Genomic DNA, 16,641 nt, shown 5'->3' with positions numbered 1-16,641 from the left:
TAGGATACAAACATTCAGACTATAGCAGAGGGGTGTATATTTTTTCTCCATGTAGGTGTTATACTACTTTTGTTAGATTTTTTTTCCCTAATTGTTGCAAATGGTACATTCTAAAAATTACATTTTCTAGTCGGTTATCACATTACTATTATAAGTAAATGCTTTGCTGCTCATCTTTTTAAAGTATTGATCTTACTCATCAACTCTTATTATTAATAGTTCTGATAGTTTAAAGATTCCCTTAGATTTTCTGTGTGACTAGGTTTTGCATCTTTAAATTACAGTTTTTTTCTCCTAGTCCTTACACTTTATTTTTCTAAGTGTTGAATTGTTTATACATTATTTATATATATTATATCTAATATACATATATAATATCTAATATACATATATAATATAATATATTATATATTAATATATAATATAATATATATTATATATAATATAATACATTATATATTAATATATGTATATATAATATAATATATATTATGTATAATAATATGTATATTATATATATATAAAATATATATTTTTTCTTAGACAGATTCTTACTCTTTCACCCAGGCTGGAGTGCAGTGGCACTCCAGTGATCCGCCTGCCTTGGACTCCCAAAGTGCTGGGATTACAGGCGTGAGCCATTGTGCTGGGCCTGTTTATGCATATATTTTTATTAACAGACTTCATTTTTTAGACGTTTTAGATTTATAGAAATATTGAGCAGATATTTATCCCCTCCCCCACCCCATCTTATAGTTTCCCTTATTATTAACATCTTACATTAGTGTAACTGCCCAACGGGTTCACCTTGTGTGCTGCCTATTCAGAACTGATTTATGAAGACAGGGGAACTGCAGAGGAGAAAGAGTAATTCACTCAGAGCCAGCTGTGCAGGAGACTGCAGTTTTATTATTACTCAAATCAGTCTCCCGGAGCATTCGGGCATCAGAGTTTTTAAAGATAATTTGACAGGTAGGGGTTTGGGAAGTGGGGAATGCTGATTGGTTAGGTCGGAGATGGAATCATAGCAGGTAGAAGTGAGTTTTTCTTGCTGTCTTCTGTTCCTGGGTGGGATGGCAGAACTGGTTGGGCCAGATGGGTGGTGTCAGCTGATTGATCTAGTGCAGGGTCTGCAAAATATCTCAAGCACGGATCTTAGGTTTTGTAATAGTGATGTTATTCCCAGAAGCAATTTGGGGAGGTTCAGACTCTTGGAGCCAGAGGCTGCATGACCCCTAAAGTGATTTCTAATCTTGTAGCTAATTTGTTAGTCCTGCAAAGGCAGACTGGTCCCCGGGCAAGAAGGGGGTCTTTTTGGAAAATAGCTATTATCAGTTTTGTTTCAGAGTCAAAACCATGAACTGAATTCCTTCCCGAAGTTAGTTCAGCCTATGCCCAGGAATGAACAAGGACAGCTTAACGGTTAGAAGCAAGATGGAACTGGTTAGGTCTGATTTCTTTCACTGTCATACTTTCCTTAGTTATGATTTTTGCAAAGGCAGTTTCATTAGTGTGATACATTTGTTACAATTAATGAACTAATATTGATACATTATTATTAACTAAAGAGTATTTTTTATTTATTTTATTAACTAAAAAATAAAGCTAAAATTCCATAGTTTATTCAGATTTCCTCAGTTTTTACCTTGAGTCTTTTTTGTTGTTTCAGGATCTCATCCAGGATATTGCATTACACTTAGTTGTCATGTCTCCTTAGGCTTCTCTTGGTTGTAGTATTTTCTCAGACTTTTCTTGTTTCTCATGACCTTTTATTTAAAACATTCAGTGCCTAAGACATCTAGTATAATTTTTAACATTGTAAGAGTGGAGAGCCTTGTCTGTCTTCTGACTGTAAGGGGACTGCTTTATAAGTTTTAAAGTATGCTGTTTGCCATGGATTTTGGTAGATACTCTTTATCAGATTAAGGAAATTCTATTTTCTTTCTTATTTTTTAAGCATTTTTGTCATGAAAAAGTATGGGGTTTTATCACATCTTTTTCTGCATCTATTTGATCACATAGTTTTTCTCTTTTGATCTGTTTAATATGGTGAATTATATGAGTAGATTTTCAGATATTGAACTGGCCTAGCATTTAATACCCACCTGGACAGGCTATATGTACATTTATATGCTAACACACATATGTATGCACACATATACATACATATTCACATATGAATATTACACACACTTATTTAATATGATAGATTTGGCCTAGTAATCTATTAATTAGGATTTTTGTCTCTATATTCATAAATGAAATTGGCCTGTAATTTTCCTTTCTTCTACTATCCCTGTCTGTTTTTTGTAGACAGATTTTGTAGCTTTTTTCTTAGCTGTCTTAACATTATTAATTATACTCTAGTTGGACTTAAGCTTTCTGTTTTGGGCCTGGAAGAGATTCATTAAATATAGCTTCTGAAAATATCTACTCTGATCTCTTAGGTCTGCATTCTTCTTAATACTTAAAATTTTGGGATCCCTCATGGTTATGTCTATGTACAGTCTACAAAAATCATAAGTATTTGTAGTGGCTATTATTTATAACCAAGTCCTTTTGTTACTTTGGAGTGGATCTTTGACCTTCAAGATGTTTTGAACCTGGCTGGGTGCAGTGGCTCACACCTGTAATCCCAGCACTTTGGGAGGCTGAGGCGGGTGGATCACCTGAGGTCAGGAGTTCAAAACCAGCCTGGCCAATGTGGTGAAACCCCCATCTCTACTAAAAATATAAATATTAGCCATGTTTGGTGGCTCACGCCTGTAATCCCAGCTACTCGGGAGGCTGAAGCACAAGAATTGTTTGAACCCGGGAGGCGAAGGTTGCAGTGAGCCGAAATAGCTCCACTGCACTCCAGCCTGGGGGAAAGAGTAAGAATCTGTATCAAAAAAAAAAAAAAAAAAAAAAAAAAAAGATGTTTTGAACATTTTTGTGATTGGCAATTTTGCTAGTGCTATCATATTATTTACATTGTACTTGACTTTTCTTATTCTCCATGGAAATTAGTAATAACAGTATCTACCTCTGACATTTGTACCATATTCTATTACTTATAAAGTATATTTTATATACAAAAAGTGTTTTGTATTTTGGATCCCAACCATTTGAAATGCTCTTCACCACTGATACTCATAAGAGTGTTATGTGCAACACCATCAACTTTTGTCTGGATTATTGCAATAATTATTTACCCTCATGTTCCCTACAGTTCATCTCATACAGCAGCCAGATTGATCTTTTAAAAGTATAATCAAATCATAATTCTCTCATGCTTAAAACCCTAAAGGGCTTCTAAGTACACTAGAAAAGTTCGAATTCTTACCATGATTTACAAATTCTGTTTTGCCAGTGCCTAGAACAAGGCCATGCACGCAGTGGATACTCAATCAATATTTGTTGAGTTAATAAGTAACTCATTCATTGGCAGTTTTAGAGAAGCATTGACTTGCCTCAGATCTCATAGCTTATGAATAAGTGACCACGTCAGGATGAGAACTCCAAATCTCATGTTTGCAAGTTGCCTGGCCGAGTTACATTTTTCTAATTCTCCAGTGGACCCTGAACCAGACTATTCTCGCTGTCTTCCAGACTCTGTGTACCTCTGTTAATTTGTTTGTGCTTTTCTCTTCCTGTTTTGCCTTCTAAATCGGGCCCATCCTCAAGATTTGGACATAATTCTTTTCCTTTTATGGAACATTTTCTTATGTCTTCAGTACCGTGTACTTGTTTTTGTGGTGGTCGTGGTGGGTGGGATGGCGGAGGTTACAGTGCTAGTGGGAGAGGAACTCTTATAAATACCAGATATTGCACCACATGCTTAGGTAAGAAGTTCCACTTATTTCCCATGTGACCTTATGAGCAAAGAAGCACTATTACTTAAAAATGAGAAAACAGCCCCAGACAGGTTTTCACTTGCATCACCTGAATGGGGAAATCTTCTATACCTTAGCCCCAGGAAAACTCAGAGGGCTGTGAAATATTCTAAGGATTCTAAGGCCAAACCTTCTACAGCTGCCTGGCAGAGCTAGGTGGGTGCCCAGGTGCCCTTGGTCAGGACAGTTCTTCATTATCCTGCTTTATTTAGCCTGTCTCACTTGGCCAGGGCCATAACCGATAGTCTGGCCTATATGTCAACATCACACAGAGAAAATAGGAGCAGGATGTTCTGTTTCTGTTCAATAAAAATTTTGTTTCCAAACACTAAAGCTTTTTATAGGTAGCTGTGATTTTTTTCCCTGTCTTTACTTGGGCTTCTGATTGTATTTATTTATTTATTTTCTCCTTTCTGCTTCTAGTATTCTAGTCAAGAAGAAAGCCAGAGGAAGCCATTGCCCACTGCTGCCGCCCAGTGTTGTAAGTGAGAAACTTGTCTATGAATCTCTTTTAATTGTAGCTTTCTGTCGCTTCTCCGAACATGGGTTATTCTGAGCTGGGGAGGGTGGAGATGTCATGTGTGTAAGCAGAAGATATTCCTGAAGCACATCTGTTCAGGCGCCTTTCTCTGATGGCTGTCTATCTATTAGCTTTAGGGAGAAGTTTTTTGGTTTTGTATGGGGGGAGTAGGGCTCATCTTTTTTTCTACATTTGTTAGCTTCTACCCCTGGAGGAATGATTTAACCCCCTCTATCCCTGTTTACCTGTTATTATTCTTTAAGGCTCAGTTTAAATATCATCACTTCTGGGTAATCTTTGTGCTGTTTTCTCCTTCTCCCAAGTCTAACTTAGGTCTCTCCTGTGTGCTTCCATTTTACTGTGTGCACATCCATCATATAACATATATGTATTTCTTTGACATGAACACAAAGTTTTAAAAGACATAGACATTGTTCCATTTTATATTCTTTGCATTTGGCTCAACACCTATGCATAGTACACCTCAATAAAATTTGATAAATGATTGACTTATTTCTCCTGAGATTGATTTGTCAAGATCACACAGATTAACTCTTGAAATGAGCCATACGTTTTTGGTATATTGTTACCTTCTCCCCAGTTTCCCTCAAAACAGCTTGAGACACTAAAGGACTGACTTAGAGTCTGATCTATTTCACTTTTTCAACCTGTGATATGTGTGTGTGTGTGTGTGTGTGTGTGTGTGTGTAGGGGGGTGCGGGGGGGGGATTGTGATACTTCTGTGTTGCTCTGTTTTTTCTGAATCTCATGCCAAACTCCATCAACTACAAGTTGAAGATGATGGTAATGATTGTAGCATTTGTTGTTGTAATATTAGTAATAATAAGAACTGTAGGCTGGGCATGGTTCCCGGCACTTTGGAAGGCTGAGGCAGGAGGATTTCTTGAGCCCAGGAGTCTGAGACCAGTTTGGGCAACAAACAGATACCTCATTTCTACAAAAAAAAAAAAAAAAAAAAAATTAACCAAGTGTGATGGCATGTGCCTGTAGTCCCAGATACTTGGGAGGCTGAAGTGGGAGGATGGCATGAGCCTGGGAAATCGAGGCTGTAGTGAGCCATGATTGTGCCACTGCACTGCAGCCTGGGCAACAGAGCAAGACCCTGTTTCAAAACAAACAAACAAACAAACAAACAAACAAACAAACCATAGCAGCTAACACTATTGAGGTCTTACAGTATGCCAGATGCCATTCTGAGACTTTAAGTATTCTAATTTATTTAAACTTCACAACAACCCAAAGACAGATTTTACTGTTGTTCCTATTTTTGAGATCAGGAAACTGAAGCATAAATAGATTGAGTAATTTGCCACAAATCACATAGCTAGTAACTGGTGAAGTAAATATTCAAACACAGAAAATCTGACTTAGTAGCTTCTACCTCTGTGTGAACCACTGTGTTATATTGCTTCCTTCATATTGTTTCTGAAAAGGAAAACCTTTGTCCATGGTTTGTGAATCCGTTGGTTGCCTTCAATTTGGTACATTCTATAGGCCCACTTTCCTGATAAAAGTAAAGGCCAATGGTAGAGGTGAACTTTTTTTTCTTTATTTAAAGAAAACCTATTTTTCATATGATTTATTACTAACTTTTGTTTTTTGCTGTTTAGGACCGAACATTTAAGGTCATAGGAGGTCAGAAGAATCTGAATCGAAAACCAGGTTTTCAGGTTTACAGGTCCTTTTCAAAACTCATTGTAATGAGTTCATTGTGATTGATTAAATCTTTTAAACCTTTTTCCACGACTGCTAATGAGAAGCAAAATGTAAAGATTGAGATTTTACTTCCTACTCCTTCCTGGTCTCATTGATGAAATACATTTGAAGCGATTAAAGCGCAAATGCCAAGAGGGCAGGAGGAAATAAAAAACCTTAAATAATCAAGCAACTTTATTCCCATACATTTTTCATATGTTTACAGGCTATTTTATTTTTCTATGAATAAGCCATTCTTGTCTTTTGCCTGCTCCCTCATATATTTTTATTTTGAGAAATGTTAAACCTATAGAAAAGTTGAAAGAACAGTACCAAGAGTGCTCATTACCCTTTACTAGGTTCAGTGAGGAGCATTTTGCCAGATTTGCTCTTTCCCTCATCCCCCTCTTATTTTTCTCTCATGTTTCTTTATCTCTGTCTCCATACATACATACCAAAAATACAAGTATTTTCTGAATCATTTGACTATAAGCTGCACATGCTATAACACATCAGCATGTTTCTGCTAAGAGCTAGGAAAGTCAACATAACTGAAATACCATGATCACAATCAAGAAATTTAAGACTGATACAGTAATATTGTCTATAATACAGTCTATATTAAGAACTCCCTAATTGTCCCCAAAAATATTTTGAAAGCTTTTTTTTATATTTTAAAGAATTTTATTTATTTTTTAATTTTTATGGGTATATAGTAGGTATTTATGGAATACATGAGTATTTTGAAACGGGCATACAATGTGTAATAATCACATCAAGGTAAATGGGGTATCCATCACCTCAAGCATTTATCATTTCTTTGTGTTACAAATATTCCAGTTATACTCTTTTAGTTATTTAAAAATGTGTAATAAATTATTGTTGACCATAGTCACCCTATTGTGCTAGCAAATGCTAGATCTTACTCATTATAGATAACTATTTTTGTACGCATTAACCGTCCCTAATCTCCTCTTACCACTAACTCCCCTTCCCAGCCTCTGTTAATCATCCTTCTATTCTCTGTCTCCATGAATTCAATTGTTTTAATTTTTAGCTCCCACAAACGAGTGAGAACATGTGAAGTTTGTCTTTCTGTGCCTGGCTTATTTCACACAACATAATGTCCTCCAGTTTCATCCATATTGTTGCAAATGACAGGATCTCATTCTTTTTTTTTATGGATAAATAGTACTACATTGTGTTTATGTACTACATTTTCCTTTTCCATTCATCTGTTGATGGAAGCTTAGGCTGCTTTCAAATCTTGCCTATTGCGAACATTGCTGCAACAAACATAGGAGTGTAGATATCTCTTTGATATACTTTCATAGCCTTCCCCCGCCATGATCTAATCAATAACCATACATTTCATTTATTGTCCTGTCTCTTTAACCTACCTTCTTTCCTTCGTTCCTTCTTTTCTTTTCTTTGTTCTTTTCTTTCTCTCTCCTTCCTTCTTTCCTTTCCCTTCCTTTCCTTTCCTTTTCCTTTTCCTTTCTTTTTCTTTTCTCTTTTCACTTTTCTCTTTTTTCTTTCTTTCCTTTCTTGAGAAGGAGTCTTGCTCCATCATCCAGGCTGGAGTGCAGTGGCATGATCTTGGCTGGCTGTAAGCTTTGCCTCCTGGGTTCAACCAATTCTCCTGCCTCAGCCTCCTGAGTAGCTAGAACTACAGGCCATGCTACCACTCCCAGCTAATTTTTTTGTATTTTTTGTAGAGACAGGGTTTCACTATGTTGGCCAGGCTGTTCTTGAACTCCTGACCTCCAGTGATCCGCCCACCTCAACCTCCAAAAGTGCTGGGATTACAGACATGAACCACCGCACTTGGCCTAGTCTTCTTTAATATAATAAAAAAAAATCTGGCCACGCACTGTGGCTCACGCCTGTAATCCCAGGACTCTGCAAGGTGGAGACGGGTGGATCACTTGAGCCCAGGAGTTCTAGACCAATCCGGGCAACATGGCAAAACCTCATCTCTATAAAAAAATACAAAAATTAGTCAGGCATAGTGGTGCATACCTGTAGTCCCAGCTACTTGGGAGACTGAGCCAGGAGGATCACCTGAGCCTGGGGAGATTGAGGCTGCAGTGAGCCGTGATCATGCCACTGCACCCCAGCCTGGGTAACAGAGTGAGACCCTGTCTCAAAAAAAACCAAACCAAACCAAACCAATACAAAAACAAAACTTTGCCTTTTTGGTCATTTATGATATTGATCTTTTTTTATTTACAAAAATAGTTTATTCTAATTATAATCTCTATTCATATGGGGGTATACCCTCTTACAGGTTTCTGGGAAGCAGTTTAGCAATATGTACCAAGTCTTTGAATAGGAATAGGCTTTGACTCAGCAGCTGAATTTCTGGAAATTTATCCTCAGTCATCACAGCAGACAAAGATATATGTGCAAAGATGTTCACTGCAGAATTATTTAAGTAGCAAAATTTGAAAATGACTTAATAGTTAAACAGCAGTAAAAAATAATAGTCCTTAAGATAGAATATTATGCATTTATTAAAAATCATGCTTTGAATAATAGGAACATTTTCATGGAACTTGGTAAAAAAAAAAAAAGTATTACAGTTATCCCTCAGTATACTTGGGGGATTGCTTCCAGGACCCCTGCATGTACCAAAATCCGTGCATACTCAAATTCCTCACTTGGCCCTGAGGAACCCACCTATATGAAAACTTGGCCCTCTGTATATGCAGGTTTCACATCCTGCATTTTCTATCTGTCTCATTGAAAAAGATCCATAAGAGGACTCAGGCAGTTCAAGCTTATGTTATTTAAGGGTCAACTTAAAACCCTCACTGTGTGTGTGTGTATGTATATATATATACATAAGCAATTTAAGACTTATTGCTAGGAACTTAATTGTGTCTACCCCCCATTTATATATTGAAGCCTCAACCCCCAATATTATTATATTTGAAGACAAGGCCTGTGAGTAGGTGATAAAGGTTAAGTGAGGTCATAATCTGATAGGGCTGGTGCCCTCATAAGAAGAAGAAGAGATAGCAGAGCTCCATCCCTACCAAGTGAGGACACAGTAAGAAGGTAGCCATCTGTAAGCCAGGAAGAAAGCCCTCACCAGGAATTGAATCAGCTAGCCAGCCCCTTGATCTTGGACTTTCTAGCTTCCAGAACTGTGAGAAATAAATTTCTGTTACTTAAGACACCCAGTCTAAGGTATTTCGTTAAGGCAATCCAAGAAGACTACTGCAGATTTTGGTACTAAGAGATGGATTGTTGCTGAAACAAATACCAAAAAATTTGCAAGTAGCTTTGGAACTGGGTGATGGGTAGAGGCTCGAAAAGTTTTGAGGTGCATGCTAGAAAAAACTGAGATTTCCATGAAGGGGTTATTGTTAGAAATATGGACATGAAAGGTGATTCTGGTGAGGGCTTAGAAAGAAAAGAGGAGAGCTACAGAGAAAACTTCCATCTTAGAGAATGTGTAATTAATCATGATCAGAATGTTGGTATGAGTGTAGATATTAAAGGCAATTTTTGTGAGATCTCAGATAGAAGCAGTTAATAATAAGGAAATAACTGGAAGAAGGATGATCCTTGTTATAAGGTGGCAAAGAACTTGGCTGAATTGTGTTCTAGTGTTTTGTAGAAGGTAGAACCTGAGAGCAATTAAATTGCATATTTAGCAGAAGCAATTTCTAAGCAATGTTTTGAAGATGTGATGTGGCTTTCCCTTACTGCTTGTAGTAAAATGCAAGAGGACAAAAATGAATGAAGAAAGACTGTTGGACTTCTTAGGTTCTAGAAGACTGGACCATAGAGCTATTTGACTGTGAATCTGTGCTATTTTCCAGGGAAAGGAAAGAATTACCCTCAAAGTGACAGAGGTCATCAGGGCTGCCCCCCTCACCACAGACCTGGGGGCAAGGTCATTTACTTCATTATGTAAGAGGGCAGGCTTATCACAGTGAGGCAGCTCCTGAAAAGCCAAGGAGGCAGATATATCAAGCCAAAGAGAATTATTCTTGAGTCTTAGATCGAATGGAATTCACCTTGGTAGGCTTTGGACTTGCTTAGGACCTGTCACCCCTTCCTTTCTTCCCTGTTTCTCTCTTTTGGAATGGGAATGTCTAGCCTATGTCTGCCCTACGATTGTATTTTGGAAGCACATAACTTGTCTGGTTTCGCAGGTTTATAGCTGGAAATGCATTTCGCTTTAGGATGACTCTTTACTCAAGATCACTCGTCTTATTTAGATGATAATTAGATAAGACTTGGGACTTTAGACTTTGAAGTGGAAATTGAATGAGTTAAGACTTGGGGCTGTTGGGATGGAATGAATGTATCTTGCGTGTGATAAAGACATGAATTATGGGGGGCTGGGGCAGAATTCTATGAACTTGATTGTGTCCCCTCCAAATTCATATGTTGAAGCCCTAGTCCCCAGTTTGAGTGTATTTGGACATAGGACCTGTGAGGAAGTGATAAAAGTTAAATGAGGTCATAAGGATGGAGCCCTAATCTGATAGGGCTGGGGCCCATTTAAGAAGAAGAGACACCAGAGCTTGCTCTCTCCACCATGTGAGGACACAGCAAAAAGGTGACCATCTGCAAGCCAGGAAGAGACTGTTCACCAGAAACCAAACCTTATGGGAACATTGACCTTGGGCTTTCCAGCCTCAGACTGTGAGAAAATAAATTGTTGTTGTTTAAGCTCCCCAGCCTATGGTATTTTGTTATGGCAGCCTGAGCAGATGTATACACTTATGTAAATGCATCTATACAATTATAAGAAAAATTATTAGGAAAAGAATGATCAAAATATTAACTAAATTTGTCTCTAGGATATGGGATTGTGGCCTTAAATTTTTTTTAATAGTTAGAAGTTATTATTGGCCAGGCACAGTGGCTCATGCTTGTAATTTCAGCATTTTGGGAGGCTGCAGCAGGAGGATGACTTATGGCTGAAGTTCAAGACTAGTCCAAGCAACATAGTGAGACCCCCATCTCTACAATTAAAAACAAAGTTATTATTAAGAAAAGTAATTGAGTCCTTGTTCATTCTTTTTCTTTTTTTTTGCGATGGAGTCTCTCTCACTCTGTCACCCAGGCTGGAGTGCAGTCACACGATTTTGGCTCATTGCAACCTCCGTCTCCCTGGTTCAAGTGATTCTCCTGCCTCAGCCTCCGAGTAGCTGGGACTACAATCATGTGTCATCACACCCGGCTAATTTTTGTATTTTTGTTGGCCAGGCTGGTCTTGAACTCCTGACCTCAAGTGATCTGCCTGGCTTGGTCTCCAAAACTGCTGGGATTATAGGCATTGAGCCACCAAGCCCAGTTGAGTCCTTGTTCTTAACCTGGGTTTGCTGCTGTCTCTCTGTGACTTTGGAAGTCATCCCACTGTCAACTTCAGTTTCTTGAAGTAATAAATGGAGGTGGTGTTCTAGATGATCTCTAGGACTTTTCCAGCTGTAGCACATCATATGACTCTATTACTTCCTAGTCCTCAGATTCCTTCACGTGGATGGCCCCTCCACTACCCAGTGTGTTAGCATCAATCCTCTGCGGCCATTTATAAGATGTTTCCAAAGTATTTTCAGAAATCACTGGGCTACTGCTCTAAAGAAACTCTCCCTTTGATACAAGAGTTACTGTGGCTGGAAGTGGTGGCTCATGCCTGTAATCCCAGCACTTTGGGAGGCCAAGGCAGGAGAATCACTCGAGGCCAGCAGTTTGAAACCAGCCTGGGCAACATAGCGAGACCCCGTCTCTATTTAAAAATAAATAAGTTTAAAAAGTAAAAAAATAAAAGGAGTTACTCTAGCCCCAGTTATTTGGATATACTCTTAAAGGTGATGGGATTCTTTAAAAGTATTGAGGCAAACTATCTGCTTTTCCCCTTTGTCTCAGGTCAAGCCTTTCTCTTTTAGCATTCAGTAACAACATTCTGCATTCACTTTTATCCTGTGAAGTTTTTGTCTCATTTGGTAACTGATATATTTATTTTAAAATGTTGTAGGGTAATTATTGTGATTTATTATGTCCATCTGTTTTTTATTCCCCATTTTATTACCAGTTCTAGCATTTAGGCTGACTTGTGCCCATTTCTTGAAAGACAGGAAAGGCAGAGAGCAGAAGAAGTGATCTTTGTGGTTTTAACTTCCCAAAGCCTAAGATTTTAGGAGAGTATACAAAGTGTTCTGGACAAATATTATGAGAGGGAGCAGAGTTTCACCTGAATCTCCCAATTTCTAACTAAGAAGAGCTTCTTTTGACTTGAATGAGAGGAGAGAAATGCAAGAGAATGAGGAGAGAAAGAAAGTAAGTGACCAGGGTAGATACATTGGGACCTGTGTCTGCTTTCTGTGTTAGGGCACTGGTGAAGCAGCAGGAGTCAAAGAGGGGATGGCTAGGTGTTGTGTCTTAGGCAGATGGACCATCACAAAGAGATTCCTATGCTCCAAGTTGCACTTGCTCCAAAATGAGTCTTGGGCTTTCTAGAAGTGGGAAAGTGAGCCTCTGGTCCTATTGGAACCACTTGGGCAGGAATAAGAAATGTCTCTCTCAGAAGTGTTCTCTGTGTCCGAGTGACTAAGGACTGGAGGAGACCTGGACTATCTTGATGAATGCCAGTTCACAAGGACATATCCATGCCATGGGCAGTCACTTCACTGCAGTGTCTTTTTAAAAATTATTATACTTTAAGTTCTGGGTTACATGTGCAGAAACACTGCAGTGTCTTATTCACATGCTGTGTCAGTATTCAGAGCAGTCTTCATGGGACAGGGGCAAGACTTACGTTGAGACTGAAGGATGAATATGTCTTCTAAGAGTGATAACATTAGTTTTCCTAGGAGACATATTGATCTCTTTGTTGGTGGTTGTTGCCTCTCTGGCTGATATTGCTTGGTTGTTCCTGCCCTCTGAGGTGTAGGTGAGTGCTGGCTTTCTCAATGGGGTGCAGGTGTGAGTCTCCAAAGGTTACTTTTGGGGACTCCCTGGGGTCTTATGTGAGTGATTGCTCTGGTTCAACTTCTTTTGTCCTGCTATTGACTACTACCAAAAGATGTACTTAGCTTGTTGCTGCTGGTATCCTGTTACTTAGAGGCTTCTTGAATGGGGAAATATCAAGATAACTGGGACTCACCCACATTCCACAGAATTCACATGACCCATGGGAACTCAATTATTCTTGCCCTGAGAAACAAAGGATATAGGCAAGCAGTTCCATTCTCTTCTCCGTCTCCCAGCCCTGCCTCCTCTGTTCTTTTTGGCTGCTTAGAAAAGTACACAGTTCACATCAGCAAGTCTCCTGTCCAAGCAGACATCCAACCTGTCTGGCTCCACTCCCATTCTTGTAGGCATCCCTAACCTTTGTGAATTATGAAGCTCCTCCTCACTTGGATTCAGAGCAGAAAAACATTCGTTTTTCCCCTCCCCAGGAGGTGGAGAGGGAAAGGAGTGACCTCTCTTCACCAATTGCTCTCCCAAAGGTTGCTGGGTCCCACATTGACATAGACATTCTACTAGACAGCTGACAAGGATCTAGTTAAATTGTCTTAACAAAATTTCTTGGTTGGGCACAGTGGCTCACGCCTGTAATCCCAGCACTTTGGGAGGCTGACGCAGGCAGATCATGAGGTCAAGAGATCGAGACCATCCCAGCTAACACAGTGAAACCCCATCTATACTAAAAATACAAAAAATTAGCCAGGTGTGGTGGCGGGCACCTGTAATCCTAGCTTCTCGGGAGGCTGAGGCAGAAGAATTGCTTGAACCCGTGAGATGGAGGTTGCGGTGAGCCAAGATTGCACCACTGTACTCCAGCCTGGGCGACAGAGCGAGACTCTGTCTCAGAAAAAATTTCCTAAAATCTGAATTTGTCTGATTATTTCCTTGTAATTAGATTCAGGTTACTGCACAGCTGATGTCAGTTTGTCCCTTTATTTGTGATGCTGATGTTAATTATTAGTTCAGATGATGTTTTCCAGATCTCTTTGTTGCAAAGATATTTTTCTCCTTTGTAACTAAGTGTGTAGCGGCAGTGATACTTTGAGACTGTGTGTATACTGCTTTTATTTAAATAAACTTCCATGCATTAGTTTTAGGATGTATTATCATCATTGCCTAAATTTATTATTACGCTGTGGTTGCAAAATGATGATTTTCTACTTCTGTCATTCTTTTTTAAAAGGAAAGAATGGTTTCTCTATACTTGCACAATTCTGTCACCAAGTATGTTTTCCATACCAAGCAATTCTCTGCTAACATCAACTGAGTGTCTCATGACTTAATTCTGACACTAGAGATGTGTCATTAGTGCAGACCCTACAGGTTAAGGGCTCAGTCCCACAAGACTGCCTCCCACTTTAGACACCAATCATAAATCCCAGGTTACTGCCTGAACTTCTGACCAACTGGCTATAAACTGGAGTTCCCACAAGCCCCTCCTCAGGTTCAATAATTTGCTAGAATGGCTCACAGAACCCAGGAAAACAGTTAATTTGGTATTACTGATTGATTAAAAGGGTATTTTAAAGGATACAAACAAATAGCCAGATGAAATGATACATTGGAGGAAGTCCAGAAGGGTCTGAGCACAGGAGCTTCTGTCCCTGTGGAGTTTTGGGTGCACTACTCTCCCTGTGGGTGCATTTTTGTTCACCAGTGTGGAAACTCTCTAAACCCCTTTGGCTGGGGTTTAGACGGGTTCACGGACACATCATTATGTAAGTATGATTGGTTAAATCATTGATCATTGGTGATTAATTAGCTCAACCTTCAGCCCCTCTTTTCTCCCTGGAGTTTGTGGGGTTGGACTGAAAGTTCTAACCCTCTAATCACAAAGTTGGTTCTTTTGGCAACTAGCGTCCATCCTCCAAGAGTTATCACGTTAGCATTAACTCAGGTATGATTGAAAGGGGCTTATTATGAATAACAAAAGACAGTCTTCTTATCCCTATCACTCAAGGAGTTAAAAGGGTTTTAGAAGCTCTGTGCCAAGAACTGCAGGCAGAGACCAAATATTTATTTCTTATTGTGTCACACTGTTATTATACTGAGCAGTTGTCAGTCTTTTGTAAAGAAGAACTTTCCCTCTTCGCATACCCCCACCCCTCTTTTAAAATGAGTATCACTATGGACACATGATTTTTTTTTTTGAACCCAGTGTTTTGTAATCCTGTTCTGCCATTTTCTTTGATGCTCAAATTGTCCTGAATTTGGCCTATGGGTGTTCCTTTTAACTAGATCCTGTGTCCTTTTGACATGGCCCTATCATTCTTTGACCACTTCCTTCCTTCCTTAGTACAAAATATTCCAAGCTCATCTTGTACTTTGCCTCCTCAGTCCTAGAATAAGTCATTTCTCCAATGAGGCTGGTTATTTTTAGTGGGGAATGGTATTTAAAAATCAAGATCTTGGCACTAGTCTTGCTCGTTGCTACAGGAGGGCTCTTGCTTCCTGGCTCTTTGGATAGAACTAGGAAACACACTATGTTCTTCATACTGGTATCACCAATTAACACCCTCATCACAAGGTTTTCCTGGTCTCCTTTCATATATTCTCTCTCTCTCTATGTATATATGTGTGTGTGTGTGTGTGTATGTATGTGTTTGTGTATCGTGCACATATATACACATATATATACACACATGTGTATATACACACAAACATACATGTATATCTTCCAATGAGAACCTCTGTTCCCAAGAACATCAAATTATTTATTCATTTGCTGTGTCATGGAATGTACACAAACAAATTTTAGGATTAATATACCCAGTGCTATTATCAACAATAAGACAACAGTCTTTAAGATTCTTGAAAGTTTTTTTTTAACCTTAGAATGTAAACTCACATAAGATTACAAAACCACCAGCACACCAAAAATTTAACAAAATTTTATAATGTCATCAGTATCTATCCTATATTCAAATATCTCCAGTTTTCCCCCAAACTTTCTTGTCCTTTTTGCACCATTGTAGAAGTTAATCAAGGTTCACACATTGCATTTGTATGTGGTGTGATTTGAGTGAAGATCGTCTTTTTGCATGTGGATTTCCAGTTGTCCTAAGACCATTTGTTAAAAAGACATTTTCGGCTGGGCACGGTGGCTCATGCCTGTAATCCCAGCACTTTGGGAGGCCGAGGTGGGTGGATCACGAGGTCAGGAGATCGAGACCATCCTGGCCAACATGGTGAAACCCCATCTCTACTAAAAATACAAAAGTTAGCTGGGTGTGGTGGTGTACACCTGTAGTCCCAGCTACTCAGGAGGCTGAGACAGGAGAATGGCTTGAACCTGGGAGGTGGAGGTTTTAGTGAGCCGAGATTGCGCCACTGCACTCCAGCCTGGGTGACAGAGTGAGACTCCATCTCAAAAAAAAAAAAAAAAAAAAAAAAAAAGGACATTTCTCCCCCCATTAAATTGCCTCTGCATCTTTGTTAAAATCATTCTTACTACCACCACATGTTCCCATTACTTTCCTTCCTTTTAGCAGATTAGATTTTATATATTCACATTAGAAAGTGGATATACTTTCTTTT

General features: G+C 38.9%; 1 protein-coding gene across 5 annotated transcripts in view; it reads left to right on the top strand.

Annotated features, from left to right (window-relative positions):
• Positions 1–16,641, top strand: part of UNC13B (unc-13 homolog B) — a 246,905-nt gene that overhangs the window by 97,781 nt on the left and 132,483 nt on the right. For all 5 annotated transcript variants that reach the window (XM_055092058.2, XM_008955225.4, XM_055092057.2 and 2 more), the window contains exon 7: positions 4,299–4,356. In XM_055092058.2, coding sequence (XP_054948033.1) covers positions 4,299–4,356 — 58 coding nt within the window. The remainder of the gene's footprint in view (positions 1–4,298; positions 4,357–16,641) is intronic.

The sequence above is a fragment of the Pan paniscus genome, chromosome 11, assembly GCF_029289425.2.
Source record: "Pan paniscus chromosome 11, NHGRI_mPanPan1-v2.0_pri, whole genome shotgun sequence".
NCBI classification, from domain to species: Eukaryota; Metazoa; Chordata; class Mammalia; order Primates; family Hominidae; genus Pan; species Pan paniscus.
The sequence above is the reverse complement of the archived record's forward strand: the minus strand, read 5'-3'. Positions and strand labels throughout refer to the sequence as shown.